This window comes from Borostomias antarcticus, assembly GCF_949987555.1.
Source record: "Borostomias antarcticus genome assembly, chromosome: 16".
Lineage (NCBI taxonomy): Eukaryota > Metazoa > Chordata > Actinopteri > Stomiiformes > Stomiidae > Borostomias > Borostomias antarcticus.
The window spans coordinates 20,411,828-20,436,299 of NC_140249.1; the positions used below are offsets into that span (position 1 = coordinate 20,411,828).

At 43.3% G+C, this 24,472-nt stretch overlaps 4 protein-coding genes across 4 annotated transcripts; 2 read left to right on the forward strand and 2 right to left on the reverse strand.

Annotated features, from left to right (window-relative positions):
- Nucleotides 1-1,324: 1,324 nt before the first annotated feature.
- Nucleotides 1,325-3,695, forward strand: LOC311319764 (nuclear receptor-interacting protein 3-like; the record flags this gene model as incomplete). The annotated part of the gene is made up of 6 exons (XM_084451368.1): nucleotides 1,325-1,495; nucleotides 2,071-2,253; nucleotides 2,868-2,950; nucleotides 3,117-3,259; nucleotides 3,435-3,487; nucleotides 3,615-3,695. 6 exons carry the CDS (start codon nucleotides 1,325-1,327, stop codon nucleotides 3,693-3,695), a joined length of 714 nt encoding a protein of 237 aa, XP_084307494.1.
- Nucleotides 3,696-10,199: 6,504 nt separating this feature from the next.
- Nucleotides 10,200-11,250, reverse strand: akip1 (A kinase (PRKA) interacting protein 1; the record flags this gene model as incomplete). The annotated part of the gene is made up of 4 exons (XM_084450776.1): nucleotides 10,200-10,522; nucleotides 10,623-10,739; nucleotides 10,842-10,925; nucleotides 11,101-11,250. The coding sequence occupies 4 exons, from the start codon at nucleotides 11,248-11,250 to the stop codon at nucleotides 10,379-10,381; spliced, it is 495 nt and encodes a 164-aa protein (XP_084306902.1). The 3' UTR covers nucleotides 10,200-10,378.
- Nucleotides 11,251-12,790: 1,540 nt separating this feature from the next.
- Nucleotides 12,791-16,158, reverse strand: rpl27a (ribosomal protein L27a). The gene is made up of 5 exons (XM_084451130.1): nucleotides 16,140-16,158; nucleotides 15,306-15,369; nucleotides 15,141-15,216; nucleotides 14,355-14,529; nucleotides 12,791-12,975 (listed from the first exon to the last, which is right to left on the reverse strand). The coding sequence occupies exons 1-5, from the start codon at nucleotides 16,140-16,142 to the stop codon at nucleotides 12,847-12,849; spliced, it is 447 nt and encodes a 148-aa protein (XP_084307256.1). The 5' UTR covers nucleotides 16,143-16,158; the 3' UTR covers nucleotides 12,791-12,846.
- Nucleotides 16,159-20,875: 4,717 nt separating this feature from the next.
- LOC311319765 (tripartite motif-containing protein 66-like) lies at nucleotides 20,876-23,381 on the forward strand (the record flags this gene model as incomplete). The annotated part of the gene is made up of 5 exons (XM_084451369.1): nucleotides 20,876-20,994; nucleotides 21,132-21,255; nucleotides 21,391-21,465; nucleotides 22,947-23,099; nucleotides 23,196-23,381. 5 exons carry the CDS (start codon nucleotides 20,876-20,878, stop codon nucleotides 23,379-23,381), a joined length of 657 nt encoding a protein of 218 aa, XP_084307495.1.
- Between the last annotated feature and the right edge of the window lie 1,091 nt (nucleotides 23,382-24,472).

Below are 24,472 nucleotides of genomic sequence, written 5' to 3' on the forward strand. Positions count from 1 at the left end.
CATACCCACACCCTCTGCTAGCCTGTGGGTTTATTCACACTTTTACTTTCAGCCTTTCCATCCCTCTCCCTCCCTCCATTCTCCTTTCCCTTTTTTTTGGAAGTACGCAAGAGATTCCATAGGAACAAAAACACTGATATCCTGCACTTTCAAGTTCCTTGGTAGTGTAGTGGATCAAGCATCTGACTCCCATGCAGGAGATGAGGGGTTCAATCCCCTATTGAAGATGAACCTGTTTGATTCCTAACTTTAGCCACAACCTTTCTTCCTCTCCTCTCTGCCCCCTTTTTTCAGACAGACGGGATCGGGATCCCATGGGAACAATTTTTTTATAAATAAAAAAATAAATGTACAGTCTGTTTTGCAGATGAATTAACTGTGTCAAACTGATTGCAGAAACTGGGTGACCAATTAAGTGACCAATTACAAGTCCCACTGATTTAGCCTACTAGACTTGTGCTGTTATGTTTCTGTGTACGCAACTCTGTGTTTTGCTTTCTGCTCCTCCTGTTCTCGGGTCCCACTCCCAGATTCCTGAGTGGATCCAGTTATAATTAATGTAATTCAAAGCATTTTAATAAATATGAGCATTGTGATTTGTCATTTGTGTTTGTCACTGGATGTTATATATTCCGCCAGAGGTCCGCCAACTCGTCCATCGGGGACCCGCTGTAGGTCCGCTAGCCTTGTGTTATCTGGGTTTATCCCTTACCTTTGTCCAGAAACAGTACAGGAATAATCAGTGTATCTGCTTTAGCCACTGACCTCTACCATTAATGTTATGGAAGCTGCTGCTAGTTGTTGTGAGCTCATGAGCTAACTGGCTATCCTGCTCTTATTGTGCTGGCATTGGAAGCATTGAAACTGATGTGTCCAGGCGACAAGACCTATCTTCATTTATCAGACATTATGTCATTTCAATTCACAGCTATTTCAGTGGCATGACCAGCTTCCTTCCTACTAGTCCTAAAGACAAGCCAGCCACGCACATAAGCCAGGCTGGACCTGACCTGTTTTTATTTTTATTTTTTATTTTTTATATATATATTTTTTAACATTTTCTTTTACAAACCCATAGCCTACATTTCATGTTGATATAGCATATCCACAAGCAGGCGAATAGTTCAAACTGCCCGAAAAGGCAGTAGTGGGGAGTCACGAGTTGACACACTGACGTAATTCGAAGAATTGAATGCGTTATTAGTTGTAGGCTATGTGGTCTACCCGCCAATCCAGCAATCCCTGCAGGAGTGAGATCACGTCAAGTGTAGACAGCTGTCAAGACGGACGCGCGGCTCCCAGCTCATCCTCTATCAGTGCCGTGATGAATGCAGGGAAGCGAGCGGACAGCAACCGGAGCGACACAGATATACGGGACGCGGCTGCTATGAGGCAACAGAGAAGGTTAAAGCAAACAATTCAGTTTCTTCATAAGGACTCGGCCGATTTACTACCTTTGGATGGACTTAAAAAACTGGGGACGTCCAATGAGGGGGTAAGATTATGATAGATTAAGTCTTTCATTTGCCAACTCTATAATTTATTGCCGCCTATCTTGATGCAATCAATGATCATAATGCACATCCAATAACATGTTAGGGTTTGGATTTTGGATTTTGGGATATTCATCTTTTTTTCTCTGACACCTGGACTACACATAGCCTACTGTATTAGTATTCGTTATCACATTAATCTGATACAGTTCAGGGTTTATTGTCCTTGCTGTGACCTTAGCTGTAATTGGATGCTTCCTCTTATGCACAGTGACCTATTTACGTGTGTGTAAAAGAAATAGAGAGAGAGAGAGTGAGGGAAGGGGTGTTAAAGGGTTAAGAGTGACTTTTCACGAGAGAGAGACGGAGTGTGTGTGTGTGCGCGTCTGTGTGTGCGTACATGTATGCTGGTGAATACTACTGTATAGTAGCTTCTTACTCAAGCCATCCACATACCACCTTGAAACCCACATACAATATTAATTTAGAATGAATTAATTCAACCTTGGCAGTACAATCCTCATCCAGGGGTATATGGGATCCCCTAACATTCTCCTTGTGTTGTGATCTTTGGCAGCAGCCACACCACATCCTTCAGCGGCGTCTGCTGGAGGCCAACTTGTCCTGCGGCCGCTTGAACAACCGTGAAGTGAAACCTCCCAACAACAACGGTGTGGTGCTGAGTCGGGATCTTCTCCTGGGGTCAGTGGGGGACGAGGAAGAGGAGGACGACGTGGACCTCATATATGTGCCATGCAAGGTGAGAAACCGACCATAATAATCCACATCGTCATGGACCAAATTCATATCAACTCACTAGTGATACCTTTGCTCTCTTGGTCACATTTGACAGTGAGTGTGGCCCATGGCTCGCCAACACTAGCCTGACACTCAGACTGAATTGCATTTCGTTTCGCTTCATTATTCAGTCTGAACAGGCTCCTGTTACAGCTGTTTTCCGAGATAAGAGGGAGTCCTCAGCGAATTCATCCCTTAACCAATCAGAACATTTGAAATTGCATTCAAAGGATGCTGATTGGCCTGGTTGGAATTCCAGCCAGAGATATTGCTCTGTACGAGACCCTTTCCAGACCCCAAATCACATTTCGAAAATTTGAAAATTCAACTTCAGGGGCTGGAACCAGGCTACACCAATAAATAATTTGTGAAATATCTCTACAAGACATATCTACTGTACATCTCACAAGACTGCTGACATCAGTTGCCATTCATCCACAAGTAGGATCTTATGAAACGGTCACCACTATTGCATAGTACATAGTGATTGTATCTGTGAGGTTTTGTATTGATCATTATTGACTTATTGTACTTCTCGCCCTGTCGTCCTCCTCTCCCTGTCTTGTGTGTCTCCAGTGTTCAGGACAGGAGCTGACGGTGTTGATTGACACAGCCTGCAGACTGAACCTCATGTCCTCCTGCAGTGTGGAGAGACTAGGGTGTGGTGACATCAGCATACATATCCACACACATGCATTTACACGCACACACACGCGCACGCACACCTTCATTATCTCTTCTACTAATAATGTATGAGTCAACCGGAGGTGACCAGCTCTGCTCAACTTCACAGCATCATTCTGACCACTCCCCTTCTCTCCACAGCCTGAAGGAAAAGATCAACATAAACAAAATGGAGGTAGACGTCCTTCCATTTCAACGCAAGTGCCAGACTATGGGGCACATTGACAAACTTAACCTCGTGATTGGACGAGAAGTGAAAACAGAGTGCTCGTTCACCATTGTGGGTAAGGAGAAATAAATAAAGAATGCAATAGTGGTGACAGTTTGATAAGATTCTTCTTGAATGGTCTGCTGGATGGCTGACTGAATGGTATTTGAAGTCACCAATCATGTGCCTGACCTGACCTATCATGTTCGTTATGAATGATTATATAACGAGTGGCAATATTTGCTTTGCAGTGAGCGACAAGCCTTTGGTATCTCTTGGCAACAGGACATTAAAGTCACTCAAGGTAATTTGTCCTTTATCTTCCCACTCTAGATACTTGTTAATATTATGTGTAGCTTCATGTAAACTTAAAGGAATGAAAAAAATAATAAAAAAATAAATAATTGGGATGTGTTGTCATCCTGTTGCAGTGTGTCATTGATATTGAGAAGCAGATACTGGTCCTTGGAAAATCATTGAGGGAGCAGGTGCAGTTTGTGGCTGTTCAATGAGAGGTAAGAGGGTGTATGATTATGATACATTGTGGATCCATGATTTCTAACACCAAATATTCTTTCAGTAACAACATGCTATGTGTGTTTGAGATGATCAAGCAGCTGTGACGTCAGAAACTTCGTCAGAATTTTCATTAATGTCTAAACTCTATCAACTTCAAGGTTAGTTCAGAGTTTTGGACATAGAGCCTCATTTACGACTTACGCACTTACCCCATAATGTTGTTTATTGATGGAGAACATTTTCAGCTAATTCTGGTCTGGGCGTTAGTGGCATGCTAATGCTAGCGCAATTGAACCGAAATGACTAGCATTGAAAGAAAACTCATTTATAAACACTCCAAACAAGGATCGACAGATAAACAAAACATCAAATCCTCATCAAAGTCAGACATATGCATTTTGAACATGGCCATTGCAACTTGATGTTATGTTGATAATAAGAGAATAATCCACTCTTCTGTTCCGTGTTGTTGTAAAGACCATAGGGCCCACGAGTTACGTATTTCTCCGCCTCCTTATTTACAGGGAGAGCCTTATAGATCCGAACAAACAAATGGGTTGAATGATAGTTGGACTTCAAAGATTATGGTATAAAAACTCACATGAGCCACCGACAGACTGTCCTCATGTTTGATTTGAGTGCACTGTGGAGTGTTTATAATTAAGTTTTTTTTTAATGCTAGCCGTTTCTACTGTATTGCGCTAGCATTAGAGACAGTCTAATGGATGGAATCAGCTGAAAATGTTCTCCATCAATCAACAACATTATGGGTAAGTCGTAAATGAATTCTGTCCAAAAGTCCAAAATTCTGAACTATCCCTTTAACTTCACCTCTCACCCTCTGTTCCCTTCTCACAGCAGTCCCTCAGAAGTCAGAGACCTATCATCTCCGCACTCTAGAATCTTCCACCGACACCCAGAGCAATAGAACGGTTTCTCCTGTGACCCGATGCCTCAATAGGAAACCACACACCGCCTCACCCTGTAGCTTCTCTCCCTCTGTTGCTCACTGCAGCCAGGAGCCAGATATTCCACAGTGACTTCATTGAATTATACATAAAGGGCAGAGATCTATTCAGTAGCAAAGCACAGTCACACACACACACACACACACACACACACACACACACACACACACACACACACTACCTCACACAGGGAGACGCCGCTGCTTGTAAAGCACAGTTTAAGATCACATTCACAAACTGATGATGAGGAGGAGGAAGAGGATGATGAAGATGATGATTAAGATCTCTATCTGGTGATGGTTTTGTCTTATACACACTGTAGAGCTATGTCATACAGTGGAGACAGAAGTTATAGTACTGTAGACTTACAAGACAAGTATTTGCGATATATATTTCTTGTATTCCTCTCAGACCGTTATAGATTTTGTATTGTTCTGTGGCAATGTTCTCTTTTTAACTGTGGTTAGAATTCAGACTAGCAACGCAGGAAATTAGCATTTGTGTTATTAGAAAGAGCACAGAGTTCTTAGGCTATGTATGCTACTGTACTGTATGGTTTCAATGGGAATAATTTCACTACAGAATGTCCTTTTCACTGAATATACCTTCTATGTTTATAAAGGCAACTGTGTAAGTTGATTTACAGAGCATTATAAACCACAGCCTCTTTCACATTTTATAGCATTGTATTTTCTAGGAATTTACTACAGAATTTATGTATCTTTGTTTTTGGCTTCATAGAAGATGAGAGCTGTTTATTCTGTATCAAGTAATGGTACTGTGTTTTGTCACCTGAATGTAGCAAAATGCAGCTCTTAAAATAAAAATAAAATCTTTATTGACAAACGTTTTCATCTTTTACACAATATCTATTAGAAGGCATTGTGTGAGTCAATTAAATGTCCTAATCAAGTAGGAGGAAACTCCTACTAACACCCAGGAGCTCACAACCTATTAATGCCAGAATAACTGAATAATAATAATAATCGTCATCATAATCATAATCATAATAGAATAATCATTCAACTAAAACAAACATCTATGAACCATATATGAAGTCCTTCATCTGCAAAATTAATGATGAAGTTAACCTATGAGTAAGAAACAAGTATGGAATGGTTGTGTTAGGTAAGCCTTGACCTCCACTGCTAGAATGACGGGTTAACAACCCACAGTGGCCTTGCTAACACTCGCCCGCACCTCTCCATGGCAACCGACATAAACAGTGGAGGAAGGTGGCTCTCCGGCTGCAGAGAGGAGACACAGACACGGATACTCTTGGGGATTCATAAACTAGAGGTAATGTACCATTGTAGTGTTTATGAACAATCAGCTGAATGCTTAATTAATTTATCCATGCATTTAAATTAAAGGAATAGTTCAACATTTTCAACATTTACATTTTTGTTTCAATCATCCAGATTACTAGGCTACTGATCCGTCCACATCATTTTAAAATTCACCTTATGTTGGATAAAAATAAGAGATACAGTATAAAACATCATAGGATGCTGTTGGTATCTCACTTCATGGTCTATTGCTACACCAGCTACTACACCAAGTTCCCTCTATTTCAGTGATAACTGATGGTCTCTGGGGCTCGATGGAGTCTGTCTCCCAGTCTCATCCTGAGCTCATCCCCCTGTTCCTGGGTCAGAGGAGCAGGAACATCTCCTTTGTCCTGGATACCTCAGAGGACATGGGAACTGTTCTAGGATCAGTGAAGCGCCTGCTCATCCAGACCTTGCTGACCAAGGCCTCACTCCGAGACTCCCTCTTTAACATCATAGGCTTCTCTTACAAGGTAACCCAAACCCAAACCCTAACCCTCCCTAGGCATGTTTGGAATGGAAATATTCAATCTTCATGAACCAGTATGCCTCAGAACCCTGTACTCAACTCTCTCAGCCCCAAAGTAATTAAGTACTGAAATGCATTGACAGCTCAGGTGCTACACACTGTGTGGGCGGGGTGTCAAATGTGAAGTTGGCTGTTTCCCTACTTCTAGGTAGCCCGCTGGTCTGACCACATGCTGCCCTGTGCCCCTGACACAGTGTACGAAGCCCTGCCCTGGATCCATTCTCTGGGCTGTAGCCCCGGCAGAGACCTCCAGGCTGCCCTGAGCGTGGCCCTCAGTGACCCCGCCTGCCACGCTGTCCACCTGGTCACCAGGGGCCTCCCGGACCACCCGGAGGCCCTGCTACGGACCCTGCCCACCATGATGGGGGGGAGGCCAATGGCAGTGTTCTATCTGTCGGATCCCGGGAGCCCGTTGGACAGCGGGACTCAGGATTTCCTGCAGTGCCTGGCTCACACCACTGGAGGGAGTTGTTGCGTCCTCCCTGTGGGGGCAGATGGGGTGTTAGAGCAGGTGATCGGTCAGAGAGGTGATATAGCATGGTATTAGGGCCATTGTGGGTTTAACTTAAGACCAATACAATCAAATACGGTTCCATGATGATGAATACCAAGATTAGGAACACAATTCTCCTACAACCTATTTAACAAATATATGATCATTATCATACGTATAACGGATTAGCCTATGTGACAAATAAAACTGAAACTAATAAACTATGCCTCCTTCTCACAGGCGATTCCATTGTACACTACTCAGAGCAAATCGTCAGTTCCGGTCCTGTCTACAGCGAACTGCTGCGGTCATTCTTCCTCTGTCGTCCCGCTGTGGCCTGACCGCCTCCCTGCCCTCCTCAGGTGCGTCTCCTTGGCTGCACATTATGGATGTAAAGTAATTTACATGTTTGCACTATAAACCACTGCATTGACATTGATGTTACACAACACCACCATTTGTTGACATCAATGATATATAGTGACATATAGTGATATAGGCAGCCTAGGTCTATCTACATGTACATGCATTATATTCTAGCTAAATCCCAATAGTGTGGCCTTGTGAAAACATTGGTTGTGGTTAAAGAATCTGTGTACCCGTTTACACATGTTTGTCCAGGTGCTCTCTGGGTAATCCCTTCTGTCCAGTCAGTTCCTGTGTGCTGCTATCTGGGAGGGCCTTGTGTACGGCGGAGTTCCTCCCAGGGTGCCGTGTGTTGGCTAGGAGGGAGCTAGATGGCCTCTACCGCCTGGGTACTGTAACACAACAAGTCCAGGTAAACAGGCAATATTATATACACAGGCAAACAGGCAAAACAGGCAATATTGTTATACCAGTATACAGTTAACAAAATAATCTGATACATTTTCACCAATAATGTCATCTTTATGAAAAGGGCATGGGGCCAACTGCTTGTCATTATCAATAATAGATCTATGTTATGTGTGCAATAGATGAACGTGATATTATACAGCGTGTTTGATGTTGGATACTAGAATAGTTATGAATACATAAAAATATACTCTGTATTCGCTTACTGATGAGCAAGATCGCTGATGCTCATTCTCTAACCCTGGCGTGAGTTTCTTTCACCCCTCAGGGCCGGAGAGGGGTGTATGTGGTGGACTTTGACAGGCCAGGATGTCCAGAAGGGGGAGACGCGTACACCAGGGTGTCCCAGCAGCAGCTGGTGTGTTCTCCAGACTTGGTGAACCACACGCAGGCCCACACACACTGTCTGGTACCTGGGGACACCGTCCTGTCACCCTGGGAGCCGGCCCTGAGGAGATATGGGCCTGGAAGAGTTCTCTCTGGGATGGAGCGCAGAGATCTACTGAAAGGTAACAGTCTACAATTCAATCTGGATTATATTTGAAACGAGTTCATGTTCGTGTGAGTTATGTTCATTTCACGTCCTCTCGTGGCCAAAACACAATGTAACACACCACCTAACAGCTAGCTATATGGCCTGGTCGATAAACCTAGAGCTGAAATAGCTAGAAAGCTCCAAGTATATCAAAGTATGTCCTGTGGTCAAAGCACATTCTTTTGACTATTTGACCCTCCAGTTATCAGTGGGTAATTTGAGTAAAGCTCCATCACTACTAGTAAAAATGTACACAACATGCAAGTAAGCTACATCAGCAGGTCAATGAGAGGAAAGATAAAGAGCAGCGGTACCATTGCAGAGGACTGATGTCATATGATGATGTAGATCTGTTCTCTTTATCCATGTCCTTGTAGGGACTGGGATGGGGCTCCAGGTCCTGATGTGGAACGGGAGAGTGACGCAGGTCCCTGGGGATCTAGCCGTGGCGATCCCCGCCTCTCGCCACGAAAGGATCGTCAGAGAGCTCCAGCGGATTTTGACGCCGTCATCCTGTTGCCATGGCGATTTGCTCTGTGCCCACGGCGTTCCCGGGGCTCCTCAGCTGTGCTGCTGCTCTCAGTGCTGTCCGTCGCTGCGCGTTCCATGCCGCTGTCCAATCATTCAGAGGTGGCCCTTGCCGGTCCCACCCACTCATGTGTGTGGTTTGAGAGAGAGGGAGGGGCTAGGCAGGGTAGAGCTAGAGAAGAAGGTGGATCTCCAGTTGGAGGAACTTAAAGATACCAAAGAGACTGAACCTGAGACTTCATCCTCCCCGTCTGAGGATGAGCAGGCCAGGTCTCCCAGCACGGAGCCGCCTTTCTTGAGTAATCTGGGGCCAGACCAGGGCAGACCACCCTGGAGGTACTGGAGGAGAAGCCCCCCGGAGCCACAGCACAGACAGCCAGGTAGGACACACACCCTGGGGACCGGGCCTAGGGCGAGACCAGAGATTACCCCTCGAGTTTTCATGTGTTTCTACAAACGTCAATAGATCAGATCAAATAAAGTTCATACTGTAGATAGATTTGATAAATGAGAGAGAAATGTGGCGTTTCAGCAATTGAAATTACAGCAATGATAGGAAAAAAAACACTATACTCAATAAAGTATTTATCTGTCTAATACACACATTACAAGTTATAATTTGGCTCTCAATCAGTACTTCAGTTTGCTGTACATAATATCAGTACTGTAAGATTAACAGCTATGAGGACATAGACACAAGAATGTAGAAGTATACTGTTTCATGGACAAAATAATGTAGTCAGTGTGGTATGTATGGTCCTACTAGTAGTATAATAGCATGATCATATGATTGTTGATTTTTCAGATAAAGCACCAAAGAGCGGTTTCCAGCCTCCAAAATTCAGCCACTGGGGTCCACAAATCAGTACCATAGCCAATCAGAGTTCACTCTTTCAACCACTTCCTGGTTCTGCTAGGAGAGTGACCATGAGAGATGTGATTGGCCAGACCAACCCCAGACCTCAACCACCTATAGGACTTCAGTCAGTGTGTATCTCTGGCAACAGGGTTACAGCGATTTATACCTCTTAACTCTTGAATTTGAAACATTTGGCTATCAGCCACAAATCTAGGTATTGTGTATTTGTGATTGTATTGTATTGTGTAAATGTGATTTGAAAGACAGTGCCAGAAATGAGTTACTTATGTATATTTACTGATAAAAAATATTCTTTATTATGATACACTGATATGGTAAAAAATACATGTTGTTTGTGCAATGACTGATGCTTCAGTGCAGACATTTGACATTCATTCTACATAAATTAACACTGCAATAAAATCATGATTAAGATAATCAAATATGGCTTCTCATTCCACAATGAATTACATAACACTGTAAAAACACACAGCTCAGAACTACATGGCACAGAGCAACACCAAGTAATAGAGGAGAGTCCAGACATTTGTTTTGGTCAAACTTGTTATTGGAGAGGAAGGTCTAAGGTGAGGAGGAGGTCAGAGGTGAAAGGTGAGGTTGACGCTCTCCCCTGTGTTGATGGTGACCAGGCGGGTCTGCTGCTGGGAGTCTGGTGTCCCAGCCGTTATGGCGTAAGTCCCTGGCGACACCTCAATGTGGAAATCCTCTGGCGCTGACCGCGCCTAGAGACACACAGGGCTCTCTTGAGTATCCCATTCTCCACTGTACTCAAACCCAAAACATACAAGTAGCTGCTTTGAAGAGACTAACTTTTTGTCTTACATGTTTCCTAGCCCGCGGTGCAGTACCAGGCCTTTGGTGGGACTGTGAGTGGTATCTGCAAACATGGGTCCTCTCGTTGTCACTGGGCTCAGGGGTAGGGTTAGACTCATAAAAGTTCTGGAACATAAAAACACAGTTTTAGCATACAGAGATCCTGGCCTGCATCATCAAACATTCATGGAAAATAAAGACTGGCATGAAATTGCAATGTTAGCTGACCTTGCACTGATGTGTAGTCTGTGACATGAATTCTGCAATGGTTTCAAATGCATTTTCCAGGGTTGCTGTGTGGGTAAAAGTCTCCTGCAGCCAAAGATGATGATTTAAAACTGCACAAAAATATTACGTTTAAAAGGTCCTGTGAGATCTTTTAATAGCCCGCCAGAAATAAGGTCACGTTTGATTTGAAATAAGGAGGCCAAGTTTGTTTTGACCTCCTTATTTCTGGCGGGCTATTCAATTGATATTCAAAGCTCACCTCGTCACTCCCTTGTCCATCTGTTGGGGTCTGAGACGGATTCGAGCCACCCGACCAGTCTACGCTCCGTCTCGAGGCTCGCTCCAGTACTTCCAGCCCGAGTCTGGCGGAGCGGCGCAGGGAGGATTCCAGCCAGGCTTGGCTCCCCATTGCCCGGCCACGGCGAGTCAAAGCTCTGCTACACCCGGCTGCAGCCGAGAAAACTTTCCAGGAAACATCCGGCAACATTGAAACACCACCAACTTGACAACTCTGACATCACAATTGTCCCCGTGCATGCAACGGGTCGAACAAGACTACAGACTAGCCAAAAATGATGATTGAAAATTAAAACGGCAAATTAAAATGATATTCGCCCACAGCAAATGGCTGCGACGGGACACAACGGCACACAGCCACGCACACCTTATATTTCAACTTACCAAAGAAGTTGTTACTTTTGCGCACAATTCAAAGTACCCCATATAACAACCTCTGACATGCCCAGTTCCGCCCAAAAATGTTCATTCTCCTCTGCGTGAAATATATTTCCGGTGCTATGCCATTTTTTGCATCCCCGCCATCAAATGCACCCCCTCGTGCGGATTACCAGACTTTGATTTCATGCTTTCTGCAGGGAAATGATCTGATCTGACGTCTATGATATGAACATTTTCAAAAGCCTTTCATTTAAAAATTGGTGATGCCTATATGAGCCCGTGTCGAGAACAAACATAGAAAGTAGGCTACTCGGTCTAGACTCCCATTCATCCTCAATTCAACTTCAGTCGTTTTCCCTGAGACGTGATACTAGCACAATAAGCAAATCATGTCTGAAAGTAGGCTTTGTGATTCGAGAAATAACTCCCAATCTAGAATGGATTCAAAGTCTAGAATTTCTGCGGCAGAACGAATTGCATTCAAAAACAGTTCACCCTTGGAATTGACAGATCGCCTACATCGTAGGCTATCAAGGAAATTAGTCTACTTCTGAGTTTAATAAAACATATATGTTCATATCATAGACGACAGATCATTTCCTCACATTGATGAGCATCCATCCACAAATAATTTTATATCGTTTTCCAACTGCAGGAAGCATGAAATCAATGTCTGATAGTATCCGCTCGCGCTCCCACTATAGGTGCATTTGGTGGTGGGGGTGCAAAAATGGCATAACACCGGCCTGTTAAACACCGCCCTCTACAGGATTTGAATGTGCCATAATTTACACAGCAGATAAGACATAGGTATGCATATAATCCATACATAAATGCACAGGTCTAGCAAAGTTCAGAATTAAATGTATACTTTCATTTGAAGGGACCAAATTAAAGCCCATATCCAACCAGCTGATTCAGTGCATTGACCTATTCCCTTCAGTCAGATCTAAGCTAATCATTAAAATTACAGACATCTCCAATTGTCAATCTCCAGTACCTTGACTAAAGACCAGTTCAGTGTGCAGTCAGTATGTCATAACACATGAAGCTACATCATAATGTTAGCTGAGGGAAGTCAGCACCCCTCGATGACCATTACCCAACATGCATCTGATGTACAGAATTTAGCGTCTTCAACCAAAAGCAGTAGAGATCAGATTTTCAGAACCTTGCTATGCAATTACCAATTACTCATTTTATACGGTTATTAGAGACTTAATTGTGAACCAGTGTGGTTTTATGCCAGAGACCACACGAAAACAAAGAGGTCAGTCCCATTCATACATTTTTATTTTTGCAAAAAAAAAAAAACAATGACAGGAGCTCATGCCATCAGCACACAGGCCCCTCCCACTGCCTTGATCTTCTCCTCAGCCCTTCGGCTGAAGAACTTTGCCTTGACGATCACAGGCTGCTTGGGCAGCTTGCCCTTGCCCAGGACTTTGAAGTAGCCCTGCGGAAAAAGAGCACATTAGTTCAGACCTACACGACACCACCACACCCGAGTTCTCTCACAAACATGAACATCTTATGCATAAATCCCACATCTCCCCAAAGTTTCCAACTCACACCACTCAATGTTTTTTTTTTTTTTAAAGGCTTGAAGCTAGTGACACCAGTGATAAGTAGCCTTTAGGGGGTCCTGAACTGCCCCCCTAACCATCCAAATATGCAGGCATCATCTGTAAGAACTTGCCAGAAACCATCACATCCAACTGTAAGCAACGTTTCTGCAACAGCTCTGAACTGATTGTGCTTTAATGACACTGAAGAAAACTACCAAGAGCCTGTAAAACAATATTCAGCAATGCATTCAAAACCAATCTTGAGGTAGCCTGACCCTAAATCCCAAAACAATGGCTATTTAGTGGCTAATAGCTAGGTTACTACTCAATTCAAAGGGCAGTCACTAGCAATCTACAACCCCAATAACCTGTTCCGCCTGTGTCATGTTCAGAGCACCCTGAAAACGCTTCCAACCAACTGTTGCTAAACAAGGTCGACCACTAATTTCCAACTTCTAAAGCCTCGTTTATACTCCTAAACAGGTTCTGTTTAAAGTAATTCTATTGTCAGCTTGGCAGTTGGGGCTCATTGCGTTGAGGGCGAGCGGACAAGAATGCACGGTCAAAACACGGGACGCACACGGTTGTCTGCGCGGAACTAGTGCATACACCCTCTGATTAGCATTGCACGGTATACGGATACTAGAAAGGTACCGCGATACCCTGGCGGCAAACGGTACAACACTACTACTACAACACTACTACTAATACTTTAAACAGTTCACATTCCTGCTCTGCCTCAGCAGACAGCAAACAGATCAGTAGGCTACGCCTGACATTTAATTATTCCATTAGCCTACTTTTTCTGGGGTTTTAGGTTTTTGCCGTAGTATCGCTTCAGCATCGGGATATTTTTTTAGCAGGCATTGAAGTTATCATTTTGGTATTGTGACAACATTAACTCTGATGACGAAATGTGTCACACGGACCCTCGCATACTCTTAAAGTATAACCAGGCCTTTAGACTTGCTTGTCTTTGCCTACTAACTAATATCCACTGGCCCTTACAGGATATCATTTATCTTGCACAACAACGCCCAGCTACCCGTCAAGTTCAAAAAACCTTCCTTCTTAAGATTTGCCAAATACTACAGAACGTCTACAGCTATATCGCTTGACATTTCAAAAGTTGTAAATCCATCTCTTCAATACTTGGTAGATGCCTGATCGGACTGCACTTCCATTCTCATCTCCCAATGCATTCTCACAGACCCATCAATGAACACAGTCAGGTATTCAGAGACGCCCATCTAGATCCAATACTTACGGCGCGCACAGCATCAATGATGGGAGCGGGTCCCTCTGGCTTCTTGCCGTAGTTGAGCCTGGTCTGCTCGCTCACCAGAGTCCACAGCTTGTCCAGGTTGATGGTGGGGCAGTGGACTGTGTTCTTCTTCAGATGATAGTGTCTCATGCCCACCTTACCAAAGTACCCCGGGTGGCTGTAGAGACACAGAAATGTAGTGTTGGGTTGTTAGATCACCAGTAAAGCTAAATATCACTCAAGGAACACCAGAGTTGGAGATGGCAAGTTTGCTGGAAAACAAGACCAACTGTAGTTAACATGGTTTCATGTGTTGGGATAGCAAATCAAAACATTACAAAACAAGTACTGAGGATTCAATATAGGGGTTTGTGATCAGGGTCAGGAAATACACATATAGCTATATAACACACAAATACAGACGATTTAGCCTACACTTAATGCTTAACATTTTCCGAGAGGAACTAGAAACGGTTTACTCAAGACCAGACTTGTGCATAAGTCAGAGATTACTGAGAAGATGCATAACAATGAACCTCAAATATTTGTAACTGCCCATGTGGGTGACTGGCCTATAAGAAGGCCAGTCGGTGAATAGGACCAGTCTTCAATCTGAGAGGACTCTAGCACACCAAGACAAGTTGTGTCAAGATGAGACTCTGAGCCTCTGGGAAACAACTAACAAACGTAAGTCTGGTACCTTTATAGCTATAGTTATATGCAGTGCTATAAAATGGCAGAGCATCGCAAGTTAGAAATTAGTTGAGGAAAAATGGTGTTGCTACTCACTATTTGTCAAAGTTGATTCTGTGGTGATGCATACCACCAGCATTACCACGACCTCCTGGATGCTTACGGTGCTTCCCTGGATGACGAGAGAATAAAGTTCAATGCAAGACAGACACAGTGAGCACAACCTTATCACTGCATTGCTCTATCAAGCTCTGTACTCACCAATACGACCATGTCCGTGGCTAACGTGCCCTCGGAGTTTCCTTGTCTTGGTCGCCTTGGTGGGCTGCAGAGAGGCAGAGACATGGAGTTAGCCGTGATGTAGTGGAGGGTATACAGGGTATACCCACCTTTTATCAATGGGCCCACCAGTATAGCCACTTTTTTAACACCACTGATGTAAAAACTAACATTTCTGCTACAGTACACCCACTTCTTCAAAGTATACCCACTTCTTTAGTCACCACTACACCCCTTGGAATTAGCAACATTTGCCTAGATGGCTATCATGAGAACAGAATCATGAGCAATCCCATAACACCAATATTTTCAGCGATAGCCCAGAAACGGTCAGATGTACACAGACCGTGCCAACTTTGAAATACGAGTGCTCGCCATTAATACATCCATGGTGCTCGAACAGTAATGATACACTCTCGGCAGCTAGCACTGATTAGCTAGCTTGCTAAGCTAATGGATCCACAAAACGTGGTCTAACGTCATGCACAATACATTTGTCGTTCTACCACAAACCATGTTTACATGAACACTGTCAAACGAATGTACTCAATTTAGGCCAACATCCATACAACGTGAGCACGGGGGTTTGACTGAGCGAGCGAATGGCCTTGCTGAAGCTAGAAAGCACTGTGAGAAGTATTCACCGGTTTCAACTATTTTTGGAGGACTTTTGTCACCAATATGACAAACGAATGGCACACAGTTGTATGTATACTAGAAATAGTGTTCAATTTGGTATTGTTCTGCTCGTACAACACAGGATGGGCATAGATTTAGACCTTTACCGACAACATAGCAATACGTGACAGCACCTACCATCTTGGAGGCTAGTTGAAAGAGGAAAGGGAATTTGAAATCTCACGATTTTGTGCGAGAACACAACATTACAAGAAACCTGCAGCGACTCCACGAGGAGATGAGAGGTAATAAGAAAAGTTGCATAGGGGATATGTCTTTATTAAATGCCCTTGTTTATTTTACCCAACAATTTGTTATGGCTTAATGAGGGCTATTCTACAAGCCACATACTTAAACACTACATTTTCCACAGAGAAAAAATAAATACATGAATAAATAATAGCCTACAATGTGTGCAGACAGTAGAAGTAACGCATTGAAATCTGTGTTGTATCTCCACAAATACAATTGTCTCCTGGTAGGCTGTATGGTAAGCTCATTTTCATAAAATGACGCTATATAATTTTCATTGGGTAGTAATGTTGAGGATGGGAGAGAACAAACTAGGCTATAGGCTACTAGAATTAGCATGTTCGTCTATCTGAGTCTGTGGAAAAGCCCAAGCACCAACAGATTAATTTCGCTCGAACGCGTAGGTTCATTTGTGTTCGATTTAAAAACTTGTCAATATTATTACATCTAGGCTACCACACACTTGTTTGGTGAAGCTTCACGTTATTGCACTTGAAAACATTAGCGCATTATATTACATTTGTTTTTTGTGAATTATCCAGTTATTTGTCATATCAGAACAGCTTGGGCAATACCAATACATGCAGCGTGCATGCCTTATTGGCCATATGACGTAGCCAGGTAGCCTCGTACAGTAGAGTAGTCTATAATGAGATGCAAGGGACTGATGAGCTGGCAGTTGCGTGTCCCTCCTCAAAAAACAAACAGTCAGTCCCTCCTCAAAAACAACCACACCTCCTCGAGCACCGGGGTGCATTGGAAATCTCCTTCTCATTATTCACATCCATTTTCTTCTTCACATCTTTATCTGCAAAGTAGACATTTTGTTATTGTCTTATTGGGACCAGGTAGTCTACAGGTAAGTGGCAAAAGTCAGCTGAACCTGACTTTGACTTCTATCTGTGGATATCAGAATAACGTTAGGCTGTATAATTAATTATCTACTGTAACAGAATTGTTGGTTGCATGCCTAGGCTACATTGTGTAGCTTTCTTACTTGCTGCAATTCTTAGTGATGGTCTTTGATTCGCTCAATAATAATAATAATAATAAGAAGAAGAAGAAGAAGAATAATGACTTTTATTTATATAGCACACTTTAAAATGCAGGACAAATCTCAAGGTGCTTCACAGAGTACAGTAAAAAAAAAAAAATATATACATCAAGGGCAATTGGTAGTGACATATAGGCTCAGTGATGCAATGTTGGGTATTGTTGCTCAATGCTCGCCCACCTGATTCTGCTCGAGTCATATAGATCTCTACTGTTAATTGCTTTAAAGTAACTTCAAAACAGAATAAAAATGTTCCATCCAAAAATATTCGCACAGGCTGGATTTTGGTGGCTATGAAATGGTATTGTTTTGTTGCTGTTAGTTGTCCCGTGGCACCTGGACTCACGGGGCTCTGAGTAAGTCGAGGCTTTGGTCTCCCCCAGAGGTCCACTTCACTGGTGATGGCAGCGTCGGCCCGCAGACGCCATGGTAACTACCCCCAAAGGCGGGCGACTCTGCAACCGCAGGGGTACAGGCGCTCTATGGCCAGGTGGAGAGCAACGGTGGCACTGGAGAATCGTCCCACCGAGACTGGCTCAAACCTGGCAACCGCAACTAGGAAACTGAGCTTCACAACAGAGGAGGTGAAATTGAAAGAGAGCATTAAGGGACAGTATTATAGAAAAAGACAGATGGCACATAAGGAAAATTAGAAAGTGAAATATAATGTACAAGAGAGTCATAGAAATTGGGAGAGAAAACAAAGTAGACTATTGGTCCTCTTTGGGTTTTGCAAGGTGTGGGGGAGACCGGGGCAATTGTAACAAGAGGCAATTGTAACATCTCAAATTACACCAATCGGAAATGAGCTAGAACCATGAAACTCATGCACGTGCTCTGTGATGACCCCTCTCTGCCTGCCAAAGGAGAAATTGATATTAGCAAAGTTTTTCTGCCAATTTTCAGTTTTGAGGTATGAAAGTAAATATTTTCAAAGACATTATTTTCCTCATAGTGTGTTAACCTTTAATAGCTATGAATTTAAATCTGTCTAGTTTTGATGACTATTCTGCTGTCTGTTGAGATTTTATATTTTTGTTAGCTCTATTGTTTCTACTGTAGCTACCAGGGTAGCTTGTGTCATGGGTGGTACAGTTGGGGGCAATTGTAACGCTGTTAGCTAGCTTATGTCATGTGTGGCAACAAAATAGATTGTTTTTTTTTCTAAATAGTCAGAAAAGTGTTGTGTTCAGTTTAAATGTTTATATACAAATTCTGGTAACACTTCACATTAAGTGTGCATTAACTACTATGTAACTACATAGTAGTAAATGCATTTATTACATAGTAGTTACTAGTAATTATGTAAATACTATATATACCATGCAAATACTATAGTGTAACTACACTATACGTCAGCAAGTAAGACTTGTAGTGTAATTACACTATAGTATTTACATGGTATACATAGTATTTACATAGTAATACTAGTAACTGCTATGTAATAAATGCATTTACTACTATGTAGTTACATAGTAGTTAGCCTACATAGTAGTTCATGCACACTTAATGTAAAGTGTTACCCAGATTCTTTTTGACACATTTTACAGTGTAGGCAGTGTAGGAATTAGTTTATTGTGGACCTTGGTATTTATATAAATGTATTGCGTGTGTTGTTACAATTGCCCCCATATGCTGTTACAATCGCCGCTGGACGTGGAGGCAAATGTAACATTTGACTTCTAGTGTTTCAATCAATATTGTGACTCTAGCATTGCTTGTTAAAACATTTGTTGACTGTTAACAAGTAGAACACAGATTTAACTTACCTACATAAAAATTGTATCCAAATAGTTCAAAAGGTTTTTGAGTAATGACATCAAAACCAAAAATTGTTACAATTGCCCCCGGTCTCCCCTGCTGATCAGATCGAGCAAAGCTGAATGGAATGATTCTAATTGACATGTTTAGAGAATCCTTGATACTGATCTGTCTCTTTTTCAATATAGCCTAGCAGTTTCAAGGCCTCTGGGATTGAATTTAAACCACCCTGGACATGTCTGGGAAGAGCCAAGATGGCCGTCTCTCCCCCTAAGCAAAGGCATCTCACTGTCCCGCATACTGAGTTTTCCATCAGCAGGAAAGTGTATAATATGCGTCGCTCCTATGGTATACCGATCCCATACATTAATAAAGAAACCCCAATGCTGGATAATTGAATGATGAACATGTTTAACTGGTATTGTCTACAGCATGTTGCGACTGATGTATCTTCAACTTTTGAAAACAGACTTTCATTAAACTATTATCACTCCATAGAGATAGAACATGATATATCCCTATTAATCACCCACTGATGGAGAATTTAGATTAGACATTTACGGTAGATGTCTAATCTACATTCTTTACGTATGGAACATGATTACAACCTCCATGAATTATTATGCTGAACTTATGCCATGTCCTTTTCCATAGGATTCACCCAGAGGCCCAGAGAATTCTGGGGAGTTCCTGCGTAGCAGTGGTGTGTCTGGAACGATTGAGGTTCCCAATAGACCCCGAAGAGTCAGTTTCCCTGACGATTATGCAGCCGTTGTCGTCTTCTGTAACACCAGCACAATGTCAGCCCCACACAGAGCTGCAGGAGGAGGAGTCTCTGCTAGGGGTCATGACCCAAGAGGTGCATCCTCAACAGGTATGACCCCCCTCCCCTTCCCTCCTCATTGTAAAAAAATAAATAAATCTCCAGGGCCATATTACTGGAACTGGAGCCATGCTATACTACAACAAGGCCATTAGGGCCATATTAGAGTTATTGTTTTTTGAGCCATAAGTAGCATCTGCTCAAACATAATGCCTCATTGGCACCCCCCCCCCCTGTCTGCAGAGCGGGTCTGATCAGGATGTGGAGCTGAGTGCAGAGACTATAGATGAGTCATATGGATCTAACCCAAGGTCCGCAGGGCTGAGTCAGAAAGAATCAATGGAAGTTCTCTGGACAGAACCACACACTGTGGAACGATCTCTACCACCGTTGCCCCCTGCAGGACAAGAGCCAGTGCCAGAGCAGGCATTAAACTATGAATCTGAATTTGATTCTGAGTTCCAGTATGAATGGGACCCGGGCATGAAATTTGATTCATTTGAACCAGTACTAGACCTGGACCCAGAACCAGAAGAGAAATTGGATCCTGGGGAGTCAGAATCGGCGTTAAAACTAATATCTGAATCCGATTTGGAGCCAGAGCAGAATATGGTCCTAGAACTGGATTTTGAGTCAGAACCTGAATCAGAATGTAAACTAGAGTCAGATTCGTGTCCAGTGTGGGAGGGGAACAGTGACGGGGATGAGGATGGTGGGGGAGTGGGGGACAGCGAGGAGGAGGAGGTGGGGGGGAGTGAGGGCGAGGGTGAGTGGCGAGGGGGGGACTGCTCCCCCTCTCAGGGGTCCGGTGATCAGCCGGAAAGAGGAGAAGGAACGGAGGACAGAGAAGAGGTGACAGAGGAGAGGGAAGAGGGGACAGGAGAGGGGATCGAAGAGAGGGAGGAGGTGACGACAGAGGAGAGAGAAGAGGGGACTGTGGAGACAGAAGGAGGGACGGAAGGGAGAGAAGAGGGGAGGGCGGAGATGGAGAGCGAGGATTTCTGTGCCGTGTGCCTGAACGGTGGCGAACTGCTCTGCTGCGATCACTGCCCGAAGGTCTACCACCTGTCCTGTCACATACCCCCTCTCATGTGCTTCCCGCGGTAAGTTCAGCTCTATGCATTATCCCTTACTCATAAGTGTAACGCTTTTTGGCCTAATGCCTTGTAGATCATAACATGCTGCTCTTGCCACTACAAACGAACAGTAGATTTAGCCCATGTGCTCTTCCGCTCCACAGGGGGGACTGGGTGTGTACACTGTGTAGGAGTGGCCAGGAGCCCTCGGGGGGGTACGACTGCGAGAACACACACTCCTCCATGGGATTAGGAACCCCTTACACACTGTCCAGACAGGACCAAACGGTGGGTTCACAGAAGTTGAGAGTTTAGACTCGCATGGCACTTTACAGGACATGCAAAGACACTCTTTATGCAAAGAGTATGCAAAGTAGAGGAGAGAAGTGTGTTTTAGCCCTGTGTGTTTTCCCCTTTGCTCAGAGGTGTGAGAAGCTAACTCTGCTGCTCTCCACTCACGTCTCAAGTGCCCCGTTCCATGAGCCGGTCAGCCCACTGGTGAGTGCCTGTCCAATCATCATCCTCAATGGATCAGCCGAAGAATGGTATTAAACACATCATACAAGTGTGTAGGGTTTCCCATAGACACAGAAACTGAACAAACATATTGAACCAATGTGATATCATACAATTTGAAATGTAGCCAGGTCAGACAGTTGCCATACTACGCCACACTGTGATATACTTTCTGTGTGGAGTTTGCATGTTCTCCCCGTGCCTGCATGGGTTCCCTCCGGGTACTCCGGCTTTCCCCACCATCATAAAGACATGCAACGTATGAATGTTGGTGTTGGTCGGAGGGGCCGTAGGCGCTGATTGGCAGCCACGCTTCTGTCAGTCTGCCCCAGGGCAGCTTACCATGACCGGTATGACTGTGTCTGAATGAATACTGGACTCTGTAAAGCGCTCTGGGTATCATGAAGGGCACTATATAAATCCAACTTGATTGATTGATTGATATGATCTGATATGTTATAATTAAGCAATAAGACACGAGAGGAAGTGCTTTACTGTGGTTTATTAGCTGTGGTGCGGCCGCAGGCACGAAGCGGATTGCTGCTTTTATACAACAGCACTGCACTGTCATTAAATATATTTTTTTAGAGTACGCTACGAGCAATAGGGAGTAAGAATACATTTGGTGATTAACCCAGTGCCTTAACTAGGGTTTTAAGGCACTGCTTGGAATGCGTCTTAGCCAATCACAATGCGCGGTCGGTACTAGCTGTTGTATAATTAAGCAATTGACCACTCGAGGCAGTGGGTTACAGGGGATTTTACCACAGCTACGGGGCGTTGTTAGGCCCGACGCGATAGCGGAGGTTACTACATATATATATTCACCAAAAATTCTCCAAAAATATTCACAAAAAAGACTCAGTAGTAACATTCAATAATTTATTTACCGCTCATTCTTATCATTTTAGTATTTACAAAATCTTCCGCGATAGGCTATAGTTCTGAATTAAATGGTTGCCAGGCAACATAGGCTATCTCGCCTATTTGGGTTGGCCTTGTTCACATAAGCCATAAGGCATAATTCGGGTGGTTCACGTTTATTTGAATATTTCCAGCTATGGTGCAGTTATTAAAAGTTCTCCAGAGCACTCTTGCTCGTAGGAGTGTGGAAGTGTTGGCGTCGGACTGATGAGTGCGTTTTTGTAATAGGATACGTAAAAGGCGAGGTTGCTGCGAGTGGTTGCTACGCCTACCGCTTGATTTTATCAATGGCCTCGTCAATGAGATTGACAGCGCATTAATACTAATTGTTATGCGGTCGCAGCTGTGGGTTACAGAGTATTTTACCACGGCTGCTAGCCAATCAGAATCAAGTATCCCAACTCTCCGTTGTAGAATGTAATATCATGCATCATAATAATGGATTATGATGCTGCCGATGATGATGATGCTGATGGTGATGATGCTGATGGTGATGATGATGGTGATGATGATGACTGCTCTGTGTGATTTGGATCCAGGCCCGTCACTACTACCAGATCATCAAGAAACCCATCGACCTATCAGTGATCAGGAGGAAGCTGAACAAGGGCAACACTCTTCACTACTTCAACGCTGAGAATTTGGTGGACGATGTCATGCTCATGTTTAGGAACTGTGCAACATTCAACTATGTAAGTCATTTGAAATCTAAATTAATTTACATTCATGTTCTCCACCTGTGAATTTGACTTCCTTTTCGAAACAGTCCTGTCCTTTCCTTTCTCCAGCCAGACTCTGAGGTGGCCCAAGCAGGTTGTAACCTTGAGGCCTTCTTCCTGATCAAACTTCAGGAAGTGTTCCCTGACCGTAGCTTCCCCGTGGCCAATCAGGACAGAGTGGACAGAGCCCGCCTCTCCTGGCACAACAGGAAGAGGAAGAAACATGCTTTAAGTGGGAAGAAATATTTCCTTTAATGAGTTGGAAAAGCATCTCATCCATTATACGTATCTCTTTTAAAAATGTTATTATCTGCAAATTATGGATATCTGCTTTATTACCCATGCATTTGAGAAAACCTGGAATAATTGAACATTTAAACCTTTTTCATAGCCAGAATTACACTTGGGACCTTCCTACATCTTATAGCTGTTATACCATGGCCTAAAGCAGGCATTCCCAAACTGTGAGGCGGGCCTCCCCTGGGGGGCCCCAAATAAATTCAGGGGAGGCGCGGAGGGATGGTTAGAAAAAAAAAAAGAATTTTGTATTTTATTTTAGAATTTTCTATGGATTTTATGAATGAAACGAGATTTTTAAAGGTCAGTCAATCAAAATAAATAATGGGAGAGATACTAAATTTGTGGATAGTGCAGAGAGAGCCTCCCCCCACAGGCATGAATGTATTGTGCGAAAACATCATAACGTGAACTAGCAACAGGTGCCACGGAGCTAATTTAGCTGTGTAACATTATGAGCTAGCTAATGCTGCCTTGCAAAATTGACAAATTTGGGGGATTGGGGGGGCGCTGGTGTGTCACTGTTTTCAGAGGGGAGGCCCACATGGATGGAGTTTGGGAACCCATGGCCTAAAGGAATGTCAAAAGAGAAAAAAAATTAACTTCTGTGAATCTCTTACAAGTGAACCTGTTCATTAATGTACAGTATTTATATTATGAAAGACAGCATTTATTTGTCTGGCAGGTGCCTTAACATGTTTAAGTATGAGTGGCACATGGAATATCCAATGAATAATAATGATGTGATTGTTTCAATTATTAGCTGCGTAGCAGAACAAGGATAAAGTGATTATACTCGTAATTAATGTGTGGCCTTATTGTCTGGTATAGAACCTTGGAACAGTACACTAAAGGGTTGCAGCTGAACTGTACATTCTTGAACCAAATCCTTGAGGTACTGTATGAGCCTCAAGATTCAACAGTCTAAAGATGTGTGCTCATTTTTCTAAGCTTGTGTCTATCTGTGAAAACTACTGTTATGATGTGTCAACACCAGCACCACAAGACAGATAAAATGGTTGAACTACTCATTGAAGTTTTTCTAAATC

Coding starts and splice junctions, on each gene's coding strand:
- rpl27a (XM_084451130.1), bottom strand. Junction 15,217..15,305: donor CCACGGACATGGTCGTATTG/GTGAGTACAGAG, acceptor CTCGTCATCCAG/GGAAGCACCGTAAGCATCCA. Junction 12,976..14,354: donor TCATTGATGCTGTGCGCGCC/GTAAGTATTGGA, acceptor CTTTTTCCGCAG/GGCTACTTCAAAGTCCTGGG.